The sequence below is a fragment of the Nannobrachium achirus genome, assembly GCF_963921795.1.
Source record: "Nannobrachium achirus genome assembly, chromosome: 13".
Classification (NCBI taxonomy): Eukaryota; Metazoa; Chordata; class Actinopteri; order Myctophiformes; family Myctophidae; genus Nannobrachium; species Nannobrachium achirus.
In genome coordinates, this window is record NC_137833.1 from 36,023,341 (window position 1) to 36,050,534 (window position 27,194).

The 27,194-nt window shown below is 43.7% G+C and overlaps 1 protein-coding gene across 2 annotated transcripts; it reads left to right on the forward strand.

The window, feature by feature from the left end:
- On the forward strand, positions 1–26,954 carry LOC308296593 (pleckstrin homology domain-containing family A member 1-like). Of its 2 annotated transcripts, none has more exons than XM_080739905.1 (12): positions 1–97; positions 5,781–6,053; positions 7,076–7,132; positions 7,243–7,288; positions 11,290–11,387; positions 12,139–12,270; positions 14,824–14,964; positions 15,728–15,796; positions 16,784–16,848; positions 17,031–17,094; positions 18,157–18,246; positions 24,150–26,954. In XM_080739905.1, exons 2-12 carry the CDS (start codon positions 5,913–5,915, stop codon positions 24,528–24,530), a joined length of 1,284 nt encoding a protein of 427 aa, XP_080596031.1. In that variant the 5' UTR covers positions 1–97; positions 5,781–5,912; the 3' UTR covers positions 24,531–26,954. The 2 variants fall into 2 exon arrangements, with proteins under 2 accessions (XP_080596031.1, XP_080596030.1); XM_080739904.1 differs by lacking the exon at positions 1–97 and adding an exon at positions 21,983–22,056 and having other exon boundaries at positions 5,786–6,053; positions 24,150–24,542.
- Positions 26,955–27,194: the final 240 nt, after the last annotated feature.

Consider the following 27,194-nt stretch of genomic DNA (forward strand, 5'->3'; position numbering starts at 1 on the left):
GTGGGATCAGGCAGGAGTGGAGTGGAGAGATGGGCTGAGACACAGAGAGACTCACCAACACAAACCACCACTGAGTGTCGATCGAGAAGACAACGGGGTAAGTTGGTTGGAAACACGTCGTAGATGAATGATCTCATGTACTGTTTCAGGCTATGAGGAACATTAAATAGTGAAAGTAACGAGCTATAGTATCAAACGCTAGCTTTAGCTTTGGTTTGTAGCTAGGACACAACTTGTATGCCAGGCAGACAGGTTAGCTTAATGCTAGCCACTTTGTTTGTAACGTTCACTACAGATTATGCACAACGTTAGACATTAGATTCTGACTCTGACTGACTGACATGTTCATATATTGACCTTTTTATTTCTTTGGTTAGAACAGTAAGTAAAGCATGTTAAAGGTTAGTAGGTTAGGTTAGCGTCAGCTAGCAGTGGTGTAAAGTAACTAAGTAGATTTACTGAAGTAGCCTACTTTACCTAAGTACAATTTTAAGGTATTTGCACTTTACTTGAGTCTTTCCAATTTCCAATACTTTTATTTCTACTCCACTACTTATCTGATCCAAATATTGTAGCCTACTTTTACTCCACTACAATTATTTGAAAACTTAGTTACTAGTTACTTTGTAGAGATGTCCCCCTCCACTTCAGCCATATTCCCATAGCCTATATCAATTTGGGCCATTTGAAAATAGCCGATCTACAAGCTCACTTGTAAGCTTGTAGATCTGCTGTTTTCAAAAAGATCTTTATACATATTGAAATGGGACATTATGCAATTTCTGCATAATGAGTACGTTTACTTTTGGTACTTTAGGTACATTTTGATGCCAACACTTTCGTAGCCTACTTTTACTCAAGTACATTTTGAATTCCGGACTTTTACTTGTAACAGAGTATATTTCTACATTGCAGTACTGATACTTTTACTTGAGTAAAACGTGAGTACCCTTTCCACCACTGTTAGCTAGGTATCGAAGCTAAAGCTAACCCTACTGTACCATTTGGTGAGGTCCGATGAACAGTATGTCGACCAAATGCGGTTCAAAAGCTAGTAGATGTTGGTGACAGTATTGTGCGATGATTTGTTTATAAAAGAAAACGTTAAACGCCTTCGTGTTACGCTGCTATTAACGTTACCAGTCTACTGGAAAACACTAACGTTAGCCAAGACAAGTTATCCATGGAATCTGGTTGAGACCAGCCAGTGGACTGTCGTGTCGAGACTCGAGACATGATTGGGAATTTGGGAAGAGTTTGAATTTATAATATTTATATTTATATTTAGATGATATTGGTGTTGACTGTTGACGTTGGGATTTAATGTCGTGTCTTCATGTGTAGGGATTTCTTTAAGTGTAAACCTACTGTAGCATCATAGTGCTGCCTATACTGTCTCTGTAGCAGTGTCAGTACCATCAGGCCTCATCATGAAATGTGACTGTAGAAGGGCTACAGAACACCCTAAAACTACAGGCCTGGTGTGCACATCTCTGAGACAGAAATTGTCCAGAAAGGTCTCGGACAGACATGAAGAATAAAGTCCTGCTCACTCTCCAGGCTGGCATTGATCCTCTCTGGTCTGCACAGATATATGCTGTTTGAATTAACTAAGTTGAGCTAACAGAATAAGTCTCAAAACTGCACAGGAAAAAAACTCTGAAAGTGTACAAATGTTTCAATTTGTTTCCATTTGTACATTTATGAGTTATGAAGTTATTACACTGATGTTATTACACTGATTATGTCCTGTGTGCCGAGTGTATCTCTCCATTCCGACATGTCTCCTTTCCAACATGTCTCCATTCCGACACTAACCCTATCTCTTACCCTAACCCTAACCTCTGTTAGTGTTGCCACTCCGACAATAAGAAGTCACTGTCGGAGTGGCGACATGTCGGAATAGAGAGCCGTGTGCCAGGCAGCATAGGTAACCTTGGTGCTTTTCTTATTTGCCATAAAAGTGTACTGTAATATTTATGTGTATGTAGCTGGTGTAATGTGGTAGGCAGCTTTGGCATGACATGGATAGACCCTGGCCTCAGGAAAAGCTATAGAACTTTGAGTCCTAGGTTAGCCAGATTTGGCTTAGAAGTGAACAAGTATGTTTGTTGGTTGAGGGAGTGAAGGAGACAGATTCCATGCCAGCAGCAGCATGACAGGGCTTGTCACTATGAGGGCCTCCCTCACAGTAAACTCCCTTACCTAGGGGCGCCTGCCTGGTGACATCACATTGTCTGTTCTGTATGTCTAAATTCACTAATTCATTTAGGTAGTACCTGTTTGGCAGGATTAATGTATGCCTAAGACAAGGGAGGAAGGAATGTGGTGGAGATGAATAAAGTAGACACTGTGGAGTGGACTCTTGCGCAGGCTAGTTGGCTACTTCAAAAGTTATATACTGTAGATTGGTGGACCTTTATTGATCCTGAGGGATATTCTCAGGTGTCATAGAAGTAGTGAGCTATTAGGTTCTTCTTTACTTCTCTAGCCATGTGTGTGACGTGTGTCATTGATTGATGATTTGTATGTCTCTTCCTGCGTTCACACTATTTTATCCCTCCCTCTCTTGGCTCCAGTGTGTTAACACCAGTAACCAGCCAAATGCTTCTGGCTGGTAAGCTAACACTGCCATCACTTTTTCAGTGGGCTGCTGACACCAACCATCATTTGGTAGTTTGGCTGGTTAAAATAATGAGTCTAACTAATACATGGAAATTGTGAGTCCAGACAGTCAAATGGCCATATTCCCTTTATATGTATCATGTGTGATGGTAGCAGCTGGAGTGGAATCCGTGTATCCCAGACCCAGACCCATTGCCAAGCCAAAACCCAGCTGAGAGACGCGTGCGGGGAGCAGGTGATACATGGAGAGAGCGCTCATTTAGTTTCATGTGATACCCCGCCGCGTTTGGCAATGCTTGGGGGCGAGGCTATCGGTTGCTCAGCGTGGGCACTCGCTCGGCTAATGGTCCGCTCAGCCTACAGACACGTGTCAAGGCCTCGCATTCGGCGTGCCAGCCTTTTTCTCAAGTGATCAAAAAGCCATGCATTTGTTGGAAATCCTAAATGTTGAGTGAACCAAAAAATATGGCTTGGCAATGACATACATGTGAGTGGAATGGACTTTGTCTGCTCATCTAAGGAGGCAGATTTACGGTAATACTAGTACATAAAGTATTTTATGTTTTACGGAGGTCACATTCTTATTTGCTGACATGGGTCCATAAATGAAGAGAAATGAGCATCGCACTGTGTTGTGGTCCTGCCCTCCCACACCCCCCCACCCCTTTTGTACTGTTCATGACCTGCTCTGTGTGACCAAAGGGCTGCTGTGTGATGGTGGACAAAGCCTTCCTTCAGTCTGGAAAGAGTGAGAGTTTTTGGAGCTGTGTTTGAGTTGGGAAGAGACAGCTCCTAGTCAGTGAGCGCTACATGCCCCATCCTGACCTTCTCTTCAGGATGACCTTTACCCTGCTGCTCTCACAGTCTGTCCAACTGTCTTCTGCTACTCGCCTCGCACAGTGGCGTCAGTTCAGCAAAAGCTAGGGTATGGCAAAGATGGGAGTCCTCATGGAAAATAGGCATTACATTTTGGATAACACGGTTCTATTGTGAAAATAGCAGATCTACATGCTCACAACACATGTAGATCGGCTATTTTCACAATGTCTGAAAATAAAAAAGACTTGTCAGTTTTTTACACTGGTTTCTACGGTTTCTTGGGCTGGATATGGCAGCCTGGAATGGTTGTTCAAGTGCTGCTAAACTTAGCATGTTAGTAAACGTGCCACAATTAACAATAATGCATTGCACCTGTGCAGCTGACTTGCGGAACCTGGGAATATACCATTTTGTCAAGATGGGGAGAATACAAGTGTGGAGAATATAATTATAATACCTTGTTAAAGTGACCATTTTGTTAAATTTTACATTTGTAGTTATTTAACTTATTTTACTGTAATTTACCAACATAATAACCAGCACAGATAGACAAAGAGACATTCATGGATTTATATTTAAAAGTAACTTTTATTTTCTCCCCTGGACCCAGGGTATGGCAGCTGCATACCCCTGCCATACCCAATTGACGCCCCTGGCCTCGCATTTGTGCATCAGGCTGTTCATTCCATTCCCTCTCTTCTACACACACACACACACACACACACACACACACACACACACACACACACACACACACACACACACACACACACACACACACACACAGTCTTGCCTGTCATGGAATATAGCATCTGCCAAATCAAAGGGTGTCATCGCCCCGTCATGGATATACTTGAGTAGACATTTGTTGGGTGCAGGACTTGATGCAACATGTCATATGAATTGCGTTAGCCTCTCTATTTATTATTTTTCCCACACGACTGTGACGAAATATTGGCTACAAACTGGCCTTACTACATCGAAACCCTGCGCAATAATATTCTCAGTGTTATTTTTATCCATTTGTGTACAATTGAACGATTGATCCATCCATTCAGTTAAAATTGTTATACACTCAAGAGTTAATTAACAGGTTTTTATTGTCTAGGCTTCAGTGTAGCTCTAGACTAGTAGGTGTTGTAAATGCCTATGTAGGTTGTCTAGGTTTGGTTTTACACTCTCTTTATGCCTACAAAACGTGTGCAGTTGTGCATCAGCAAATGAACACCAAGGGTACAAAATGACCAAATGCTACCAAGCCACCTCTGTCTCACATAATTGTTTGTTTAGTGGACGGGTTACAAAGTCAGTCTTTGATACTGTTGCTGCTGCTTCTTTGCATGCCCATGTGCATATAAACGTGTAATTGTGTATGTGCTCATTTGGATCTCATATTATGGGATGACTCTGGACGATACTTGGGCCAACAGTGACTCTCTCAGGCCTGAGTTGATCCACAACAAGCAGGCCTTTTGTCCCGGCTTTGCCCCCTGTCCTCCCACACAAGGCTCATAATGTCCCAGAGAAAGAGAGAGTCTTTATCTTTCTTTTTCCGAAGCGTCATTTTTTTTAGACCAACTTCAAAATCACAACCGTTTAACAGGGCTGATGTAGCAGTATGCTGGCTACAATATTTCTACGCCCACCCACGCTGGTTTCACGTTGAGAGAGATTCTCTCTCACACAACTTGCTACACACAGACACACATTAATCATTTACTGTCTGTTATATGGATTTCCAGTGAGTAGCTGCTCTGTGAGGTGTGTGTGTATTGTCGCTTCTCAGCAGGTTAAATATTGCCCAGTCCCTGCTAGCCAGCTCCTCTGCGTGTGTTTTCGCTTTGTGTGAAACACGGTTCAGCTCCTGTGATAAATATATATATATTTTTCTCTTTCTAGGCCACGCTCAAGTTGCTCTCAGCTGTGGAGGAGGGAGGGGGATGGTGGGGGCTGGCCAGAGGCTCGCCAAATAGGATGAGAGTGAGCGGAAAGAGGGAGGAGAGACAGCAGACAGAACGGTGTAAGAGATAGGAGAACAAAAAAAGGGAGGGAGGGTAGAGGAGATGTTAGAGAGAGCGGGGGAGAAGACAGAAGAGCTGCAGACAGAGAGTAGGCGATATAAAGGGCTAAAGGCGGGGTTGTGGTTTGTGTCACATGATCGCCTGGCAAGCGGTGGTGTGGTGAGCTCCAGGTGGCAGAGAGACCAGAGAGGGCTAGAGAAGGGAGGGTGGGAGGGAGCTGGCACAGCTCGCCACAACGCACACTGAAACTCCTCATTTCCTCGCGCGCTCCTCACACCCACACCCCTCTCCACTTTCTTCTCTCTTTCCCTCCAGGATTTTCTTCCCCATCCCCGCCACGCCAGTCCACTTCTTCCCATCGCCATCACCGCCGCTCCACCTCAACCCCCTCCCCCGGATCCTCTCCAGTCCCGGCCCCAGCGGGCCAGGGAATGTCCCGGCGTCGAGATGCCTTACGTGGATCGGCAGAACCGCATCTGTGGCTTCCTGGACATCGAGGAGAATGAGAGCAGTGGCAAGTTCCTGCGGCGCTACTTCATCCTGGACACGCAGCAGGGTAGCCTTGTCTGGTTCATGGACAACCCACAGGTAACACAGCAGCATGGCTGGCGTTAGCTTTGCCCTTAGCAATCTGCACAGAGTCTCTACAGGGTAACTGCAGGGGCTAAATGGGTACCTTAGCTGTTAAAGAGTGATCTTTGCTGGCAATCCGCAGGTAATTACACACTGGCTGATATTAGCTTATTCTCCAGTGACCTGGGTGGGCACCACGCAGGTAGGCTAAAGTTAGCTTAGCTGTCTGCAGTCTGGTTGCTTGGCTGTCTTGGTCGGTAAAGCTACTGTAGGTAAAGGGTAACCTCATACAAGCTGGCCCACCAGAAAAGGAGGGAGAACCAACAATAATCTGTTTGAAACTTGACAGCAGACACGCAGATACAGGAGTGGGACACTGGCAAGTATGTAACTAGTTAACAGCAGTTATTTGATAAAGGTGAGGTGCCTCGCTGGCAATAAGGATAGAAACTACCCAGAACGCTCCAAAGCGTTCTGGGTAGTTTCAAAAACTATGCACACTAGTCTCTGAGACCGTGATGTGAGAGTGCATTTACCCCCCCACCCCCCTTACGCACACGCACGCACACACACACACACACACACACACACACACACACACACACACACACACACACACACACACACACACACACACACACACACACACACACAATCAAAATGTGTGTGTAAGACTCAAGATGTCTTATTTGTCAGTGTTCTGCTACAGTACATGACTTATTCATAAATCATGTAGGACAGGCGATGTATTGAATAATTCAGTCCTGTTCTTTTTATAGCTTTACAAAAAAAATCTGAAAATTTAATGACATTGAATTTAGATCATCTAGTCTAGAGCTATGGAAAGACATTTATGTGTGTATAATACACAGTACATATGTACATAACCACCACAAGCTCTTTCCTTTGCCCCTCCACCGCCACATCATTCAAGTGTTTAATTCCAGAGAAAAGGCTGTTGATGCCAATTCGTGATTCCTTTTTAAATTTGAATTGGCATGCGATAGTTTGGTTTAATAGCCTTTTCGTACCCATAGAACCTGCCCGTCGGAACGGAGTGCGTCGGCTCCCTTAAGCTCACCTACATCTCAAAGGTAAGCCCTGCTCCTGCATCTTTCAGAAGGTGATGTTTGTAAACATGACATTCGTGGTGTTTAAGTATTTTATGGCTGATGAGCGCCCGTCTCCTCCCATTTACTTGTAGGTCAGCGACGCCACGAAGCAGAGGCCTAAGGCAGAGTTCTGCTTCGGTAAGAACACACACATTCTCACACACTCTCTCACTAACTCTCACTCACAGGTTCTGGTCACTCAACAATCAATCAGGTCTCCACTTAGCAGAGCTCCGTTTCGATTAAACCTCATCCACACACACACCATTTAATTAAAAAAAGATATGTTCCTTCCCACATTTAGTAGTACAGTGGAAGAGTGAGAGACAAGAAACGGGGAGAGAGAGACGGGGAATGATAAGCAGCAAATGTTGTCGGGCTTGGGAATCAAACCCACGTCTCACTGTCAGAGCCTATATCGCCTTAAGTGAACCACTAGGCCATCGGTGCCCCCCCCCCCCCCACACACACACACCGTTAATGTTCAAAAAGAATGTCAGTGTGTCACTGTAGCCTGTGGGAGGAATGCACACTGTCCTTGTGTCACCCCTCAATCTCAGCCTAGAGTGTCATTCCACACATTTTCACCGCTCTGTCGACCAGGTAGCCAGCTGTTTAGGCAACACTGACTCGATGGGTGGTTGTCATAATGGTTAAGTTATATATAAAAACATATACAGAATGTCACTTTGGTTACTAATTTGCAATTCAAGTTTCACATAAGGATAAACATACCCGGGACCCAAATGTCAATTATAAAACATAGATCTGAGTTGTCTGTGTATCTGCGGACACTCAACAAGCAAGGGAATGTAAGTTGAAGTGTCTGCAAATGGATGGCTCTGTGATCTCGAAAAGCCAGCTGCTGTGCAAGGTTAGAGGGGCCTACTTCAAATTTGGGTTAGAATATTGGTTGACAGCCATATACAACCCCCATGCACAACTAAGTATAATTCAGGCTTTAAAGCCTTTAAGCCATTCATACCTTGACCTCCATCCCTGTCTTCTGTGCTTGTGCAGTCTTGACAAATGGAACACTAACAGAGAATGTTGCATAAACAAGAGCCATCATCCCTTAGCATTGGGAAGTTATTGAGGCCCAAACCTTCAGCCCCCTGTTATTGTTTACCAGCTCCCCCCTCCTTTATTCAGCCTCAATAGCAGGAAACACTTGTGTGCGTGTGTGTGTGTGTGTGTTAGAGATATATGAAGTTTACTTGCCCTGACTATATGTGTGAATTTGCGTGTGCGTGCCGTGTACACATGGGCTCGCATGTTGAGATTTCCACAGGATACAGACATCCTAATCGGAACCCAATTCAGAAACGTAGGGGAGGGTATTTTTAAACTGCCGTTTGCGTGCCACATGTTAAACTGATCGCTACAACCCCCACTCCCTGCAGTGACTTGAAAGGAATCGTCATTGTCGTTTTCAGGGAAAGCATTTTGGAGACGTCATCTGACCGAAATGGGTGTAGCTTCAGGAAAAGTGAGGCTTTCTGAGTGGCAGCTTGTGAATCATGAATGCGTATTTGTGCGGCTGTGTTTACCAGCCAGCATACAGATATGTGCATATGTTTCCAAGACAAACCAAGTCATGTGTTCTTCTGATTCGCCTGTGCCTGACGCAATTGCGCACATATTTTGTGCATGCGTTACTGTGACTCAGATATTGGCAACCAACGACACCAGTGGTGGACAGTAACTAACAAAGTACATTTACTTAAGTATTTTTTACTTAAGTATGAGTATTTGTTTTTGCAAGCAAGCATGTGACTTTAACTGCAATTCTAGGAAGGGACTCTTAGGACCTAAACTTAAAAAAATATATATTATGAATTGAATTAACCTCTTAAAGCCTTATTTCTAAGATAATAAAAATAGCTGATCTTCAAGCTTGCACCGTGTCAAACCGTGGTGTGCTGTAGGCTTGGTAGTTTCACTATTTACTTTTACTTACAGTATTTTCAAATGTACTTCATAATTTGTACAAATACTTGAGTATATATTTTGTCCACCACTGTTGCCAAGATCAGTATTCCCAGGCCTTTCAGGAGGCCCACTACCCCAACAAATAGCCAGTGTGCAACTCCTGCCCCCACCCCCTAGTTGTGGGACTTAGCCAGATGCTACTAATAAGATCTAGAGCAAAATAATCTTATCTGCCACTTTTAACGTTTACAGAATGTAGAGGACTATTGTCAGGCAAAATGTCTCATCAATATGTCCCTTTAGCACCGTGAGGCATTGAGTCTGTGTTGATCTGCTATTTTCACTAGTTTTGTGCGACAGTCTTGTATGAAGCAGGGCTTTACTTTACGAAAAAGCATACGAATTTGAAACTTGGAGATACAAGGTTTCTGCAGGACAGTGACATTATGTGAACCTAACGTTTACTTCTTAGTATGGCTAATGGGTACATTCTCCTTAGTTGTCCATATTGGTCCTCTGAATGAGATGGAGAGACTGAGGCTTTTTGCATGTGTCCCAAGAGCTGGTGCAGGCAGAGTTGCATGCGCATACTCAGAGGGAACCAGAAAGAATTATCTCCATTGTGTCACAAAGTTTGAGCTATTTGCAGCTCATTTCACCCTGACTTACCAGTCAAGCTTTAATGTAATTTATCTCCGTGCAGTGGAGGAGAGAGACAGAGAGGGACTTTGGGTACTTTGGACGATGGGTCAAGAGAGGGGGATGGATGAAAGGATGTAGACTAGAGAGAGGAGGAGAGACATAAGCGATGCTTTCAGTGCCTAAATCACTGATTCATAGCTAATCGGGGGTTGACCCAAAAACTTCTTTGTGATTGATAATGGTGGTGTGCCAGGGTTTGTGTGAAGGGGGGGGCATGTGTGTAGTCAGTGTGCACTGTGCACAGGCCAACTTTCACAACTGTTGTGTAATCGTGCTCTGGAAGGACAGGGTATGTGCTATTATCCTTAATCGCTTAAGCCCAATTTTATGCGTTGTCCTTCGTCATGCGTAGGATGCTACGCGTTGTGTGAACTTGCAGATTTGCTATTTTTGTAAAAAGCTCCCGTGCCTCTAATGACATACCCAAAACAGGAACGCCAGGTTGAAAGTGGTTTAAACTTTGACCGTACGGTGTTGGTGAGTGGTAAGCTGCGGGCTGATGTTGCCTCCAGCTAGGTCATCCAGTGTGAGTGAGCGAGGGCGGTAGTAGTGCAGGGAGAGAGAGAGAGTTTGTTCCCAGGCTTCTCTCTCACTTTCCACACACATCCATGGTTAATGGAGCCGTGCTCTCAATACGCCCCATCCTATTAGCTACACCAGGCGGATGGTCAGACAGCCCGCTTATACAGTAGTACTGGGCCAACTCTCAATCTGCAGCGCACAGAGCACATGGGTAACACAAGCGCTCATCACCTCTACGCAGCTGTTTGGTTCTTAAGGAGAGTGAAGAAAAAATACTCCTCAGGAGAGCCTTTGTCCTTTGTTATCACTCCACTAAATCAGGGGTCTTCAACAGGGTGTCCGGGACCCCTAGGGGGTCCTCAGGGGGTCTTCCAAATCTTTGTGTGATAGAAACTTTTTTCTCCATTTTTATATTAACGATTTGAACCCTAGCGTCCATACTCTTGAGAACTTTAGCCAAAAATAGCAGATCTACAAGCTCACAACGGATTTGTGAGTTTGTGAGGTTTGGTGTAGAGGGGAAAAAGAGCAGACCAAGTACTGAGTGAAAGGTCAAGTTTATGAAGTATTGACGGTTCAAGTGATAAAATATCTGAAAACACAAATGACATGAATCGAAAATACACTGATGATCGCGCTGTCAAACTATATGGAATCTATGAGAAGGTTGTGGGGGTCCCTGCTTCATCTCTCTCTCAACTAAGGGGTCCTTGGCCTGAAAACGTTGAAGACCCCTGCCCTAAATGATTGTATCGTTGGATACATGGCAAAGAGCAAAAATGCTATACTAGGTTGGGGACACATTTAATACATTTCTTACATTGACTGAACCACTGCTGACAAGTGTAAATGGATATGGATACAGGGGGAAGATGGAGTGAATGAGTGGATAAAATGCTGCTGTTCTGCATTGCAGAACTTGGTATTTTATTGTCTTCCACTGGTGACACTTTTATTTATTTTGTGCCTGTGTCATGCAACAGTCATCAACGCAGGGATGAGGAAGTTCTTCCTGCAAGCCAACGACCAACAGGACCTGGTAGACTGGGTCAACGCACTCAACAAAGCAACCAAGATCACTGTGAGAGAGACGCACACACACACACACACACACACACACACACACACACACACACACACACACACACACACACTCTAAATACACACAGGATCATGCACACCACAAACAGCATATATAAATTGACAGAAGCGCACACTACAAGGCCACAGAAACATGCACAGCAGCCCACACACAGCACACTTAATATCCACGTAATGCACACAAATGCCTGCGCGCACACACACAGAAATGCACAGCGCACACAAACACAGAAGCATGCACTACACATGCATGCAGAATAACACAACTCATCTTCACACACTCATGCACACAAAATACTTTCCTTTGTTCGGTTGTGTTTTGAGCTTAGGTTGAATGCCTTTTGGAGCAGCCATTATTTAATTTCTGCTATACACAAATGAGTGAGTGGGCCGTCGAGCCATCACATAGTGAGTCAGAGCATGACTAACAGGATGCTTGTATTGTTGCTGAATGTTGCCCCGGTTTGAGGAAAAGAGGAGTATTTCCACTGCGCTCTATGCGTCCTCTACCACGCAGGCCTCTGAGGAAATGGCTACCAGAGAGACTTGGATGCATTGTGAAATTAACAGGCTCGTCAAGTTCAGCCTGTATAGCGACAATATTGGTGTGAATGTGAACCCAGTTGGAGCCACTGACAAGTCCCATGTCTACGTCGTACGTGTGCTATGACAGGAGACCTTGAACGTGCCTGAATATTTGGGTGAATTGGTGCGTGTGTTCTTCCCCACAGGTCCCAAAGACGTGTGATAGCCAGCAGAATGCAGAGAACCAGAAAGCCTCGCTGGATGTCGCCGGGCCCAAGAAACAGGTCTCCTACAAGACGGAGATAATAGGAGGTGTCCCGATCATTACTCAGACGCAGGTAAATGGAATACATTTGGCGTGTGAGTCCCAGATGACCCAGGGGTGTGCAGTGCCATGTGACAATTTGGTCGGACCAACGGTTTCTGAGAACCAAAAAAAACTTGTATATCTGTGCCTGATTGGATCTGTGGAGGATGCCCCGAATCTCTGTTTGGTCGCAGGGGGTGGGCACTGGGCATCGGCTTCCCTGATAGGCCAACCCAGGGGTGTCGCACACAATTCTGGGCCCTGGGTACAAGGATTCACTGGGGTTCACTGGTGCTCAAGGACCCCCAAAATGAGTTGGTGTCGAAGTGTCCTCAAGCAAGACGCTGAACCTTTAATTGCCCCCGAAGAGCATTTTGGTGACTTGCATGGTTTCCTCCGCCATCGGGTGTGTGTGTGTGTGTGTGTGTGTGTGTGTGTGTGTGCGCTGCGTGTGATGCACAATCATTGTAAAGCGCATTGGATGAAAGTGCTTATAATGTACCATTAAATGTACAATATTTCTTGAAATGCTATAAATCATTTTAGGGATAATCTAGAAGTTGAAGGATTTATTTACAATAGGTCTTATAATGATGTCAGATGTACTGTGCATGTAAAAATAAAATCACCTATACTCTACATAATTTCCAACCATTTTCCAAAGCACAATTTCTTTTTACAATTTATGAAAAAAACTGGCAATTTAACATTAAGGTTTAGGTGTCCAATGGACCTGTATCCACGGGTACCACACTGGGTACCGGTTGGGGCATGCATTATTCCCCATTTTCTTAATTTCCGACTTGCACTCTCCCTGAGTAGGCTTTTGCCCGGTCTAGTATTGATAATATGCATAACATCATAGCCTGCTTTAGATCAGTGGTTCTCAACCTGTGGGTCGGGACCCACATTATTAACTTATTGTGCAACATTGTTTTCTCACTCAACAGTAAACAAACCAACATAAATTTTAAGTGTATAGAGGTATATGCACATTTCTAAAGTGAGAATTTTAGGATTTTTTTAATTGCGACCGAAGGTCGCTGTTTGTCACAGCTTGTCTGCGTGTAGACGTGAAGCAGTGTGTACACATTTTTACAGTCTATGGGTTGGTTCCCTTGACACATCACTGTGACATCACAGTTGATATCACAGGTGACATCACCTGTGTAAAAGTCCACATATGGGTATTCCCCAGAATCCCTTTTATGCATATATATGAAGATCCCTGATGTCATCGATATATATCACTGGCCAGATGGCCAAGACATGGCCCATATCTGTGTGGCTGGTTCAGATGGGGATCTCCATGTATGGGCATAAATATATATTGTATGTTGTGATGTCATGGCAACCACTCTAACAGAATCCCTTTTATGCCCATATATGGAGATCCCTGATGTCATCAATATTAACTCATTGAGTGCCTATCCCGAATTAGTTCGGGATATATGATCGTATCACAGGGTGCCTATCCCGAACAAGTTCGGGATAAAAAAAAAAAAAAAAAAAAAAAAAAAAAATTTTTTTTTTTTTTTTTTGAAAAAAATTTTTTTGAATTTTTTTTTTTTTTTTTTGGACCCCATCAAATCTGGTGAACATGATTTCAATCGCGATTTTGCATGTTCCACCCCCATACAACCCCATCTAACATACAGGGCAGCCATTTTTGTTTACATTACATGTAAAACATAAGGGCGATTATCTCAAGAATGCCTGAACGGATTTCCAATCGGATTTTTTTGTTTGAAAGCTGTGAACAAACTGCACAAATCCACTCTGGATTGCATTGGATTTTTCAGAGCTCATTCTTCTCTGTTTTTTTCCCATGCATGAGGTGTGCAAGGTTTAATCATGGCTAAGTTGACGAAAATAAGGCTTCTAAAATGCTTGGTAGCCAATAGCTAACTTCAAGCTAACTTCATCCTCTTCCTGTACATGCAGTCATGCACAAAGGAAAGTGTTCAGGCAAGTCATGGCTGCAGGGCTTCTGCATATACCAGCATATCTCTATGGGATTTTCTCTGGCCACTGGGCGCCCTCTAGTGGTGAAAGGGGTGGCACTAAATGAGTTAAGCCCATATCTAACAGGACTTCTTATGGGAATGCCCATGCCCCTGGTTCAGACAGGGATTTCCATGTATGGGCATAAAAGGGATGTACTAAGTACATGGATCTCCATATATGGGTAACTGGTCCGATATACATCACTGGCCAGGTGGCCAAGAATTGCGAGGTTGCATGTCGCCCTGAGGTGTCTTACCTACCTCTAAAATGACAAATTAAACCTTGGCCAAATTGTCTAATATTAGAAGCAGAAATTGTGAAAATAGCCGATCTACATGCTCACAACGCCTCGCGTTGGCGTTGTGAGCATGTAGATCGGCTATTTTCACAACAGAACCGTGTTATACACAATCTAATGCCTCAACTCTTAGTGCTCGTAGGGTGGGGGGAGTCCCCAGTTAAAATATGATTATTTTGGGGGTCGCGGCCTGAAAGGGTTGAGAACCACTGCTTTAGATTAAGGAGACTTTTTGTACAAACTGGATGTTTGTTTGTAACTGCACATCTCCCCCTCCAGCATGAAGGGGGCGACGGTGCAGAGGGGACGGAGCGGGAGGCCCTGCGACGCTCCCACAGCCAGCTGCCCTACTTCCTGGGCAGGCCGTCTCAGGAGCAGACGGTCATCAAATCTGGCTACTGCGTCAAGCAGGGAGCCGTGGTGAGTTCTGTTCAGGCTCATTCACAAGACATTAAAACCCATTTAGGCCTGAACACATTATGACGCAATATTTTATGCTTTAACTATTGAAAAATAGCAAAGATTTTGCACACATTTTCACAACTTTTTCCAAAAATAGCAGATCTACAAGCTCGCAGCGCGGCACTCGGTGCCGCGCTGTGAGCTTGTATATCTGCTATTTTTCAGTAGTTAAAGCAGTCAATAATCGTAGGCCTAAATGGGTTAATCGTACCCAAAACGCACCCTGGCCACAATATGACGTCCGGTTGGTTCTAGCGGAAGTGGCGGAAGTGCTGTGTTTAACGGAAGTTACGTCATGCGTTAGTAGTCTTCCGTTGAAATTCTCACGGCGGAAGTTGAACGGTCTCCGCCTGATATTGTCACCAGGCTTTTCTCTTCGCAGATGAGTAAGCCTGGCTACGCGAGGCTACCCAAAACGAGGTATGGTCTGGTAGTTATGCTTGGCCAATACCATGAAATTAGGCCCCTGGCTCTGTTGGGGAAAGCCCCTGTTAGGCCAGTTAAAAGAAATCCAGCAGAATTGAATTAGAAAAGGGGATTTGCTGGTGTCCTCCTCATTAATAAATACTCAGTGAGAGAATTGTACTCGATATTTAGGAACCTTCAATGATGCCGATTCAAGATACGTTTTGCTAACAAACTCCACAACAAATCCAGTGTAATTTCATTTTTGCCAGCTAAAATTGTCAATGCTAACATTGTGTTGCTGTCACCCCCCCAGATGAGGAACTGGAAGAGGCGATATTTCCTGCTGGAAGAAAATGCAATGAGTTATTTCAAATCGGATCTGGTAATTCACTTTTATTGTATGATTTTGGGAGGACTTCAATACAACGGCGTGCAATGGTGGCAACACGTGGCTTTGATTCCTCCCACACAGCCTTAAGCCAGGAGAAGCGGCACAAACACACACTCTCCCAAGTTCCAACATGTTACAGCCCTACTCCATGGAATTTGGAAGCTCCACTTATGTCCTAGCTTGCCCTGACACACACACACACACACACACACACACACACACACACACACACACACACACACCGCATAACAGCTAGCTGCTCTACTCCTGTCCACATTTGGCCAGCCCTTATTCGACACCATCTGTCTGGTTATCAACAAGGCCATCAACTTTTGCCTCAGTGCTAGATCAATGAAGTTCTAATTACCATATGAGTCGTGAATAAGGCCCGACTCGCGTTTCCCCAAATAAGTTTTCCTATTTTTTGCATCTCGCATGCACGGTAATATTGATAAAAGCACACCATTAGTGAATGCATGCACACAGTCACAGTTGCATCGTTGACTCTCTCTTTAATTCTGTACTGCGATCCTTAGGGCTGTCACGATTATGACATTTTACATGACGATTAATTTTCTCTCAAATAATTGCGATTAACGATTTAATTGTGTTTTTGTCGTTGACAATTACATTTCTGTTTGGCTTTTAGGCTTTGAAGTTACACATGGTAGATATGACACATAAGCTAAATATACAAAGAAATTACTTGACATATTTGACAACTTTATACTTAAAAAAGAACATTGATAGTGGAAATAGCCGATCTACAAGCTCACAACGCGTCGCGATGCGATGCGTTGTGAGCTTGTAGATCAGCTATTTCCACTATTTTTGAAATGGAAACGATTATGAAGAATAATCACGATTATGTTAAATAATCACGATTAGACGATGATATAATAATTGTGACAGCCCTAGCGATCCTATTATTTTCATATTTCCAGTGCTCTAATGTGTGTCCTCTCTCTTTGTCTTCAGGAGAAGGAGCCGCTGCGAATGATCCCCCTCAAGGAAGTGCACAAAGTCCAGGAGTGCAAACAGAGGTGTCCTAACAAGTCCCAGCATTCATTCACCTGATCTTACAAGAAAAAAAAAAACACAAACTCTCCACAAAGATTTACTGTCTGAAGAAATCTAACCTTTGCTTGTTAAAAGTGTTGCTCAGGTCTGACATGGCATGGGTGTATAATGGGATTTTGTTTTGTTTCCCCCTCTGTTGTTGTAGTGACATCATGATGAGGGACAACCTGTTTGAAGTGGTCACCACGTCTAGGACCTTCTATATACAGGTAGGATGTACATTCTAATGAGACAACATGTTTAGGCATTACCGTGCTGGTATGCTCACGCTAAACCAGGGGTCTTCAATTTTTCTGACTTTTTATATTAACCACTTGAACCCCTATAGCGTCCATATTCTGAGAACTTTGGCCAAAAATAGCAGATCTACAAGCTCACAACGCCTGAGCTTGTAGATCGGCTATTTTTGGCAACAAGCTTTAGTGTAGAGGGGAAAAAAGAGCAGACTAAGTACAGAGTGAAAGGTAAAGATTTTTAAGTATTGACGGTTCAAGTGGTTAAATATCTGAAAACACAAATGTACATGATTCCAAAATATACTGATGATTGTGCTGTCAAACAATGAAACACTATGGAATCTATAAACAGGTTGTGGGGGTCCCTGCTTCATATCTCTCTCAACTAAGGGGTCCTTGGCCTGAAAACGTTGAAGACCCCTGCACTAAAGTCTTTATTTGTGTACTCCCCTCTTCCTTATCACTTCTTCTCTCTGCTCCTTTTTTTCATCCCCCCATACCAAATGTCTATCTCTCCCTCTCTTTGCTTTTTCCGTCTTCCAGTCAGTTTTGTCCTCTCCCTCTCTCTTTTCCTGTCTCACTCACTCAACACTCGCTCAAACTCTTGTCTCTTTGTCCCTAGGCCTGTCACAAGTATTACAAAATCGTCTAATCGCAATTATTTGATATAATCGCAATTATTTGACATAATCGCAATTGTTTGACATAATCGCAATTGTTTGACATAATCGCAATTGGTTTGTCAAAATCGGCATATTCGTTTCCCTGTTGAAAAATGTTCATATAGTTTCAAACATTTTCAAAAATAGTGGAAATAGCAGATCTACAAGCTTGTAGATCAAGCTTGTAGATCAGCTATTTCCACTATCAATGTTCGTTTTGTAAGTATAAAGTTGTCATATGTGTCAGTTATTTCTTTGTATATTGAGGTTATGTGTCATATCTGCCAACGCAAATATTTGAGCAACAATTAATCGTCATGGTAAAATGTCATAACCGTGACAGCCCTATTTGTCCCATGTCTCTCTCCACCAGGCGGACAGTCCAGAGGAGATGCACAGCTGGATCAAGGCTGTGTCGGGGGCTATTGTGGCCCAGCGGGGCCCTGGCAGGTCTGCTGCTACGGTATGTGTCTCACACGTCAGTACACCACAACACCCACTAGAAGCATAACGGACTTGGACTTGACTTACAGAGTTGAAGTCTTGAGACTGATTTAGGACCCTGGACTAATTCCTTACTTGACTTGGACTCACACGTGCGCAAGGGGAGACTTGCACCGCTCGGGTGCAATGACTTGAAATTACTTGCTATATTTAATTCTCTAACGTCTTACTCTTGGCTATTCAGCAAGACGTAGTGACTTAAGCCCTTTGCACACAGGACAGTTGCGTTTTTTTTCGTTTGCGGCATGAATAAAACGCATTGGATTTGGTGTGCAAGGCTGTGCGGAATCGGCGCTGCGGATCCAAAAAGGAGTCATAAAAAGAGTGATGAGTTTTTTACCGCATGCGACAAGACGCACGAATCGAACTGAGTTCGATCGAGAGAAAAACGCACGGCGGCAGCCACTCGTCGCACGGCTAATTCGGAGACGGTGTGCATGAGGTCATAGAGAATCATTGTTTTCTTTTCAAAAAAATATATTGTCCGTTTTATCTGTGCGGTTAAACGCGCCTGTGTGCAAAGGGCTTTACTTTGTCCGATAACGATGTGAAATATTTGACTGGAAGAGCCTCAAACTTCCTGTTTTTTATTTTAGACCGGCTATAAATCTGAATATTCCAAAAAGGAAGTGGTGTCATTGTTGCCTTGCACTGTTGTAAATACAGTTTGTTTGATTGAAGACTTTATTAGAAGTTTGCATTGGAAAAGGTACAGTTTCATGACAGTACAGTTCATTGGTACAAGGTCAACTAAAAGGATAAACACCTCTATAAAGCTTTTGGGCTTGTTTCAATTGGGGTCCTTTTTTAACTCGTATAACATTGAATGACATATAAAACAAAGTACTATGCAGAAAATATATATAAAAAAGAAAAAAAAGTTGTAAAACACAAAATAAATGGTATTTACAATAGAAAGGCCATGGGGAGGTAAGGGTAGGATTTGTTTTCTTTTACCAGTTTTGAATAGCAGTTTTAAAGGAAGGTAGGGATTTACACTCCTTTAAGGCCTTCGGTAGGTTGTTCCACAGTTTTGTATGTATTGGTGGCATGAAGACATTAATTATATAATCTGTTAAACAATATAGCAGATCTATGGCTCACAACCATTCGCAGCATGTTATTAGCTTGTAGATCAGCAAAGACATTTGTGTGGAGGGGAAAAAAAGAGAGGACCAAGACAAGTATAGAGTAGACCCCTGTGGGACCCCGGTCAACAAAGTATATTATTCACTTGTTGTACCCTCTCCAGGTCAGGTACAACATGCAGAAGGATATGTCCAAATGCCTTTTGTATTTGAGTTCTTCGTGTCTTCTGAGTTCTGACTATCCAGTCAATTTAGTCATTTCTTTTTACAGTACAGACTTATAAGGTGCTAAACAGGCATTTAAGACTTAGGACAGAACATGTGCTAACACAAGCAATTTTATACATTCAAGAAAAGCAAAGACATTTTTAAACACGAATGCAAAACGATGACCAGTGCTTTATTGCGACCGAAGGTCGCAGTTTACTATGAGAAACGGCACATCATGTCCGTGTCTGTCTGTCCATCCGTCCGTGCATGTACGTTTTTTTACGGTCTATGGGTTAGCAGCTCTGACATAACGCAGACTCTCATGCTCTGACATCACTGTGATGTCAGGGGAACCGAATCCCTTTTATGCCCATATATGGACATCCCTGCGATGCTAGGAGAACCAAATCCCTTTTATGCCCATATATGGAGATCCCTGATCCCATCAATATTAAGCCCATATCTGTGAATAGCTATGGGTACCAGGGGTCTGACTCTCCATATATGGGTAACTGGTCCGATATACATCACTGGCCAGTCCGGATGGCCAAGAAATTCAGCGTCTTACTGGTAGAACTACACAACTTCTTCACTACTAGCTCACTTTCAGGTCATTACATTACACACTTAAAAAAAACATCAGATTAGATTTTGAGAGCAATTCATTGCCAAGATAGCTTTTTTCATCTGGATATTTCTTAAATTATGACAATAATTTGTGTTAGGGTTAGACAGAACGTGTCTTTTCATGTGTGCATCACTTTGAAGACACATAACGATGTATGTTTCTATTCATGCAGCAAGCCATGGATACAGCGTAGCCAATCTGCACCATACAAGATTTCCACAAATTGCACATTTAATTAAATCGTATTCGTATTAGAAAGTAAGCACAAGACTGGCCTACATATGTTCTGGTCCTATCAAGTCTTTTTACGAATAGGAAAAGTTTTAGTGGAATGAAATGGAGTAACGAAATGACACTAGCTAAATAGGCTGTAATTTTGTCCCTGCCTCACTTCCCACGGGAGTTGATCCCGCTTTGCTCATTTAAATCTGTTTGATCAGTGCTCTGGTTGCTGTCTCCTCAAATTATTTCATTGATTATTTCTTCCCTTCTACAGTTTGTATTGTATAAGGCAGTGTTTCTCAAAGTGGATTCCAAGGAGTCTGTGGGTTCCTTTAGGGAGGCCTAAATTGACCCATACAAGTCTAACTCTGACAGTGTACAAATGGAACCAAATCATTTGGTTCCAATTGTACACTGTCAGAGTTGATGGGAGACCTTGAAAATTGAAGGTTTATGAAACACTGGTATATGGTACAGTATATCAGAAGACTACCGCTGGGGATGTTGGCTTTTATTTGCACAGCTGTGTTGCTCATTCCATGAATGCACAGTCCTTCAAAGTTGTACCTCGTTGTAAAGGTGACTAATTATCGAATGGGAGAATAATCGACGAAATAACGTTTCTGAACCTTTTGTACAGAGTTTATTTATAAAACATATGGAGTACAGTATACAATGGCAGTCATTGTACAGCAGCAGCAAATAGACATACAGTATTTGTTCAGTCCAGATCAAAAGTAGGTTCTAGCAAGCACAACTCTTGTAAAACAGATCTATGTTTAGAAATAAACTTGACATACTTGAAAAACTTTATAAATAAAGTTATATAAAAAAAAGAAATAAACTTGACATGAGATCATCATATTGGTGACTTGACTCTGGGATTTTAGACGGGACACGTTTTGACTGTGGACGTGTTTTAAGACTTGAACCGTGTGCCTTCAACATCCCAACTCTACGCTCCACGATCAGGGGTCTTAACTAAGGGTGCAACTGCATGCTCGGGTTCCCTCTCCCCCATCCTTTTGTTTTTTTCTCCTTCTTTTTGGTACCGACTCTCTTCTGTTGTCTCGGTTTCTAGCCTCAGGAAACAGCTTGTGGTTGTTTCTCCATCTGTGCTGCAATAAGTTGGAGCCAATGCAAATTAAGTAGGTGCAGCACAAAGTAACTACCACTGCCTTACAGTATGTCCTAACCGTCCAAGGTCCCTAACGTTCAGAGCCACTCAAACCACCGTCATGCACACACAGGAAGCTAGCATTCATGTAGAATGCAGGGCACAGGTAAAGCCAGATACACGGTACTGACTGCAGAGGGTATGTTGTCCTCCATGGTTAGGTAGTAACCTGTAACTACTTTACTGCTCTGTGTTTCTCTACCTTGGTCTCTCTTCTCTTTTTGTTTTCCTTCTTCTCCCCCCCTCTTCTCTCATCCCTTTCCCTCTACGTCTTGTTCTTTTTGTCTTTCCTTCCTTTCTTCTGTCATTCTCTTCCCTGTGGGCGGACGGCCCCTCTGCTCTAATCCAGCTTTGCACTGTGTTGTTGCAGATGCGGCAGACCAGGCGGCTGTCGAACCCCTGTATACAGAGGTATACGTCCCGAATCGGGGAGTGCAGCAGCACGTACGTCCTAAAGCCCCACCCCCAACCTTGCCCTTTATAAAAACTAAAAAGCTCACCCTTTATTATTATTTTTTTTATACTTTGTTTCCACTCACTTGGCTGGCCGTTTATATTTTATTTTTTGTTAAGTTTTGTTTTGTTTTAGACGGCACAGGGAGAGTGGGTTGGATCGCTTTGGCCCTTCCCAACACTCCTTTCCTAAGAAAAAAAGAAACGCAACCCTCTGTACGGCTGCGACGACCCCAACAATCCCTTCCTTCACCCCTCTCTCCTCCTCGCTGCTCCTCTTGCCCACTTGTTCTCTTTTCCTTTTTGCTCCGGCTCTCTTTAATTCCACACTTTTCTACACTTCCGGATTGAAGTGCAGTTCCTGCTCCATTCCATTCTGCGCCCTCACAGCCAGCTCTAGGCCAGGTTACGCTTTAAATATCACCCGTTAAGCATAATTCCATATACCAGTGAGGTGCGTTTGATTCAACTTCTCCCTCACGCGAGGTTCTGTCGCCAAATGAGCACGGCGAAGGGAAATTAAGCGCACCTCGAGCTGCTCAAATGCATGAAAGCATTTTGATGCACATTATTGCCCCATGCACTGATGTGAGTGGCTGAACAGAGCTTTCTAACGGTCATGTAACCACTGGAAGGACCTTCTGCAGTCATTGGCTCCCACCGGCTCATCATAGCTTATTTCACATAGGCTTCACCTCAGCCCCTATCCCCATTGCTGAGAAGACAGTTCTACATGTGAGCCTGTAATATGATCACGCACGCAGTGCCACGCACACACACAGGCGTGCACGGTGTGCAAGTGGCAAACATGCGCACGACACGCAGACACTGCACTGGCTACTTGAACATTCCGGCCGTGAAAATCTGTTGCACACCCCCCCCCCCCCTCCTCCCTCTTCCCTGTTTCCGGTTTCCTCCTTTCTCACTTTCTGTATCACTTGGGTATTTGTGTCTTTCACACTCTCTCTCTCTCTCTCTCTATCTTTCTTTGTTACTTATTCCTCCTTCACGGCCCTGTTCTCTCCATCTCTGCAGTTTGCTGCAGCTGTGTACCTGTCTTAGATGTGTGACATCCTGCTTGTCTCTCCTCCTCCCTCCTGTCCGCTGCCTGTATGTCGACTCTTCTCTCACCTCTCACACACACACACACACACACACACACACACACACACACACACACACACACACACACACACACACACACACATCAAACAATAACCCCGCTCCTCTCCCCTCCCCTTCTCCTTTACTAAAAAATACTAAAACCCGCAATGCAGTAAAAGTGCAGTTTTAACGGTCTTGAAATACTGACTTAACTAATACAGTAAACACATCCGGGGGGGTTCTCCCCCAAGATGTTTCAGACATGTCAGTCCCGTCGAGCACAGCGACATGCTTCAACGCATTTGGGAGAACCCTTACTAGCACACCCTTACCTGTTACATGTTATGTAGTAAACTTGATGCTTTGTAGTCAAGTCACTCGTCTCTGTCCAACTGCTCAGTGTGGCTAATCCCTTTTTTCTTGTTTTTGTTTTTTGTTTTTGCATTTCCGATCTCTGCTGCCCCCCCCCCCCCCCCCCCCCCCCCATCTCATCTTGTCTTTCAGAGAGTGAAATCTGACAGTGACAAGCTGTGAAAACAAGGCCTGCAAACAACTGACCACCGCTTCCTAAGACACTTCTCTCTTCTTCTGCTATCCTCTGCCACTACCCAGCTATAATCTACTTCCTGCTGCTGTTAATACTATTACTACTATTGCTACTTCTACTGCTACTATTACTACTACTACTACTACTACTACTACTACAACTACCACCACCAGTCTATCGTGGCTCCTTTCTTCAGCATCTACTACTGAAACTACCTACTACTTTGAAAACTCAACTCTACTACTGCTGCGTCAGGCTCCACCCTGCAGCTCTGGTGCTAAACTGAGTCTGTAACTATCTCTCGCTCTTTAAAAAAAACAAACATGATCTGTTAGACGAGCAGGTTTTGTTTATCTTTTCCAAACTGTCTCACCGTTTGTCTAATTTCTCCCTTTTCCCTTTCTCTATCCCTCTGTCACTCCCTCCACCTCAGGAACACGGTGGCCGCTCCTCCCCTTCCACATTTTACCGCAGCCCAGCGGGGCCCCCCGCCCCTCGCTCGCCCATATCTGCCGTGCCACCCGGCTACCCAGAGCGGGGGCACGGGGGGCCTGCTCTCGCGGGCGACACATGCCCGCAGCCTGGCGTGGGACAGCGAGCACTTCATGAGCCTGCTGCCGCGGCCCAGTCACAACCCAGCGCGCCTGTCCCTGCAGGAGACGCGCCTGGCCAAGTGAGCTGCGACCCGTCCATGTTCACCGCCACGGCCGCCGACTTGGAGTCACCGTGGCGCCGGCGCAGCAGCTACGAGCCTTATGCTCCGCAAACGACCCCCAACCTGGAGGATGCCGACCTGCCGGTGAGTCAGGTCTGACCAGCACGTCGTGGTTGCCTCTCCTTCCTCGTGTAATTTCTACTTCTAATTGTTTAATAGACTCCCTGGCCTGGACTGGCATGGCACGGGTAGAACCTTACGTAGACCAAGAGAAGAAACACTATGTTGTGTGGAAAACACTGGCACTGGATTTCAAGCCAAAGCTGATGGTGGACCGACCACGAGACTAATCTGAGATGCTCTCTCTCTCTGCAAGATCCCATTAGTGTGAGACAAACAGCGCGGGCCGGCATTGAACTTAACTGGTTGTGTGCGCCAAAGACAACCTGCTATTCACCCAGCCCCTCTCCACCTGCCTGCTCTTTAAAATGTATTTTATTTATTTACCCATAGTCAACGTTGTCTGAGGGGAGAAATCATTTAATGACACGTTAGTTTGCTCGTGGCTATTAAAATGCAATGAGAGAACTTTATTTTAACCTGCGTAACCAGCTGGCTTAAGTGCACAAAGATTTGCTCGACAATATTTGTGGGGCCCGGTATTTTTACGAACCATTTTGTGCCAAGTAAATAAGGGAGCTTTTAAAGGGTGCAAGCTACTTCCTATTGACTGAAAATAGTACTTGAATCCAAGACTCGATATTTACCGCTTCTCTAATCTCTGTACTAATATCCAAATCTGTGGGGTGCTTTCATACACTCAGTCAATTTAATTGTAGTACTCTGAACTTGGTGTGATGCATTTTATGCAAGTTTCACATTAATTAATTAATCCAAAATCTAGTCGAAGACTAAATCCGTTTTATTTTTTGTATTTCAAGTCACTGCTAGGTCATGGTTTCCGTTTTTAGAACTGAGTTATGTCAAACTGTCTCTGTGACCATATACAGTATGCAGCCACAATGACTTGGTGTACAGTGTTATTCCATTGTTGGTCATTGTCATACACATGAGGAACGGTACCACTGACTTTGTCAGCTTTATTTTAATTACCAAATAGTTCAATTTAATGTCGCTTTGTGTATTTTAATCAGGCAAAATTCAAAAATTCTTAGTAAACTGTGCAGATGCCTTGTGCGAAATAGTCATTCATTCAGTCATATAGTTTAAAGGTCTGCTGGTGAGTACACAAGTGAACCTGTATGGGATTGAATATATAATTCACACTTAAAAACAACTAACAGCTACATTGCTGAATACTGTTACATAGAATGGGAAAGCGATCCAACAGAGTAGTACCCACTACATTAGACCGCATGGCAAAGTTGACTACAGCTGTGCATTGACAAGAAACTGACATGACATTTTCCTGTGTATACACTTTTCATCTTGGGCGAATTTCGGTCCAAAAGGTTATCTTACCTTTCAAAGTATTTATTTGGTTTCCAAACTGTTGGTCCAGGTGGTGTTTATTCAAAAGAAGCAATTCAATTTTTCCTCAATCTGTCCTACCCGAACAGGGCTTCAGACGGGAGCAAGTGGTTGAAATCTTAATCCGGTTATTTTTCTCGCTTCAAAGTCCATTTTCTCGGTACACATCAGCCTCAAATACTGTTGGTAACACAACCGAGCGATGACATGACCAGGCCAGCGCCACTGTTGTATATAAAAAGCTCAACTTTGATCTCCCATTGGAAATCCAGTCTCTCGCCGAGTATCGTGGTACTTCCGGTCTCAATTCACTTGCATTCAACAACACTCAGCGAGAGATGTGTTCTGGTCATGTTATCCCTCGGTTGTGTTACTAACAGTATCAGAGGCCGACGTGTAACGATAAAAATAACCGGATTAACATTTCAACCACTCACTCCTGTCTGAAGCCTGTTTGGGTCGAACAGATCAAGGAAATATATATATTGATATTGAATATATTGCTTCTTTTGAAGAAACACCACCTGGACCAACAGTTTTAGGAACCAAATAAATACTTTGAAAGGTAAGATACCCGTTTTGGACCGAAATTCTCCTTTAATTCTTCAGCCAACTGGACCTGTCTGTTATCTTCTATCCACACCATTCTCTTAGAAGCTTGGCAAATATAGGCACACATGAAGTCCTCAAACTAAAATGTTTTAAATGGTTATGGGTTCAACTTATCGAAGATTAGCTCAGATACTTGTTCCTTGCATGCTACAGTTTTAACAATGTCCAGGGATTGGCTTTCTGTTGCAAGAGTGTGTGTGTTTTGTAGATACATTATGTTGGTGTGCTCTTAGATGTTTCCTGGCATTGTTCCTTACCTGTGTTGCCAAATAAAGGTTACCCCAATAGCAGGTTACTGCTAAATGGACTTAATTCAAAAAGAATCCCAACTGTAGTCCTGCTAAGTAATAATAACTAGCCATTAATAAAGTGCCTGCTTCCATGTCAGCCCCTTACCACACAAAGCCAAGCTATTTCACCCTTTTTCTGTCTTGTGTAATTGGTTTGAATTGTCTTTATTTATTATGTGGATGACTTGGAAAAAATAAACACATTGTGAATGTTCTTGGAGGTTTTACTGGTGTGACTAATGAGTTATATTCATGTTATCTCTCCAGAGCACAAGAAGAATAGAATAGAAATTAAGAATACAAGGAGTTCAGTTCCTTCCACTCAGCAAAGCTTACACTGCCCTCTTGTGGTAACAATGGGAATATTTAGACAGCATTTTTATTTCACTGGCAGATAGTCATGAAAAAGGGCCAACATACATAAAGAAAA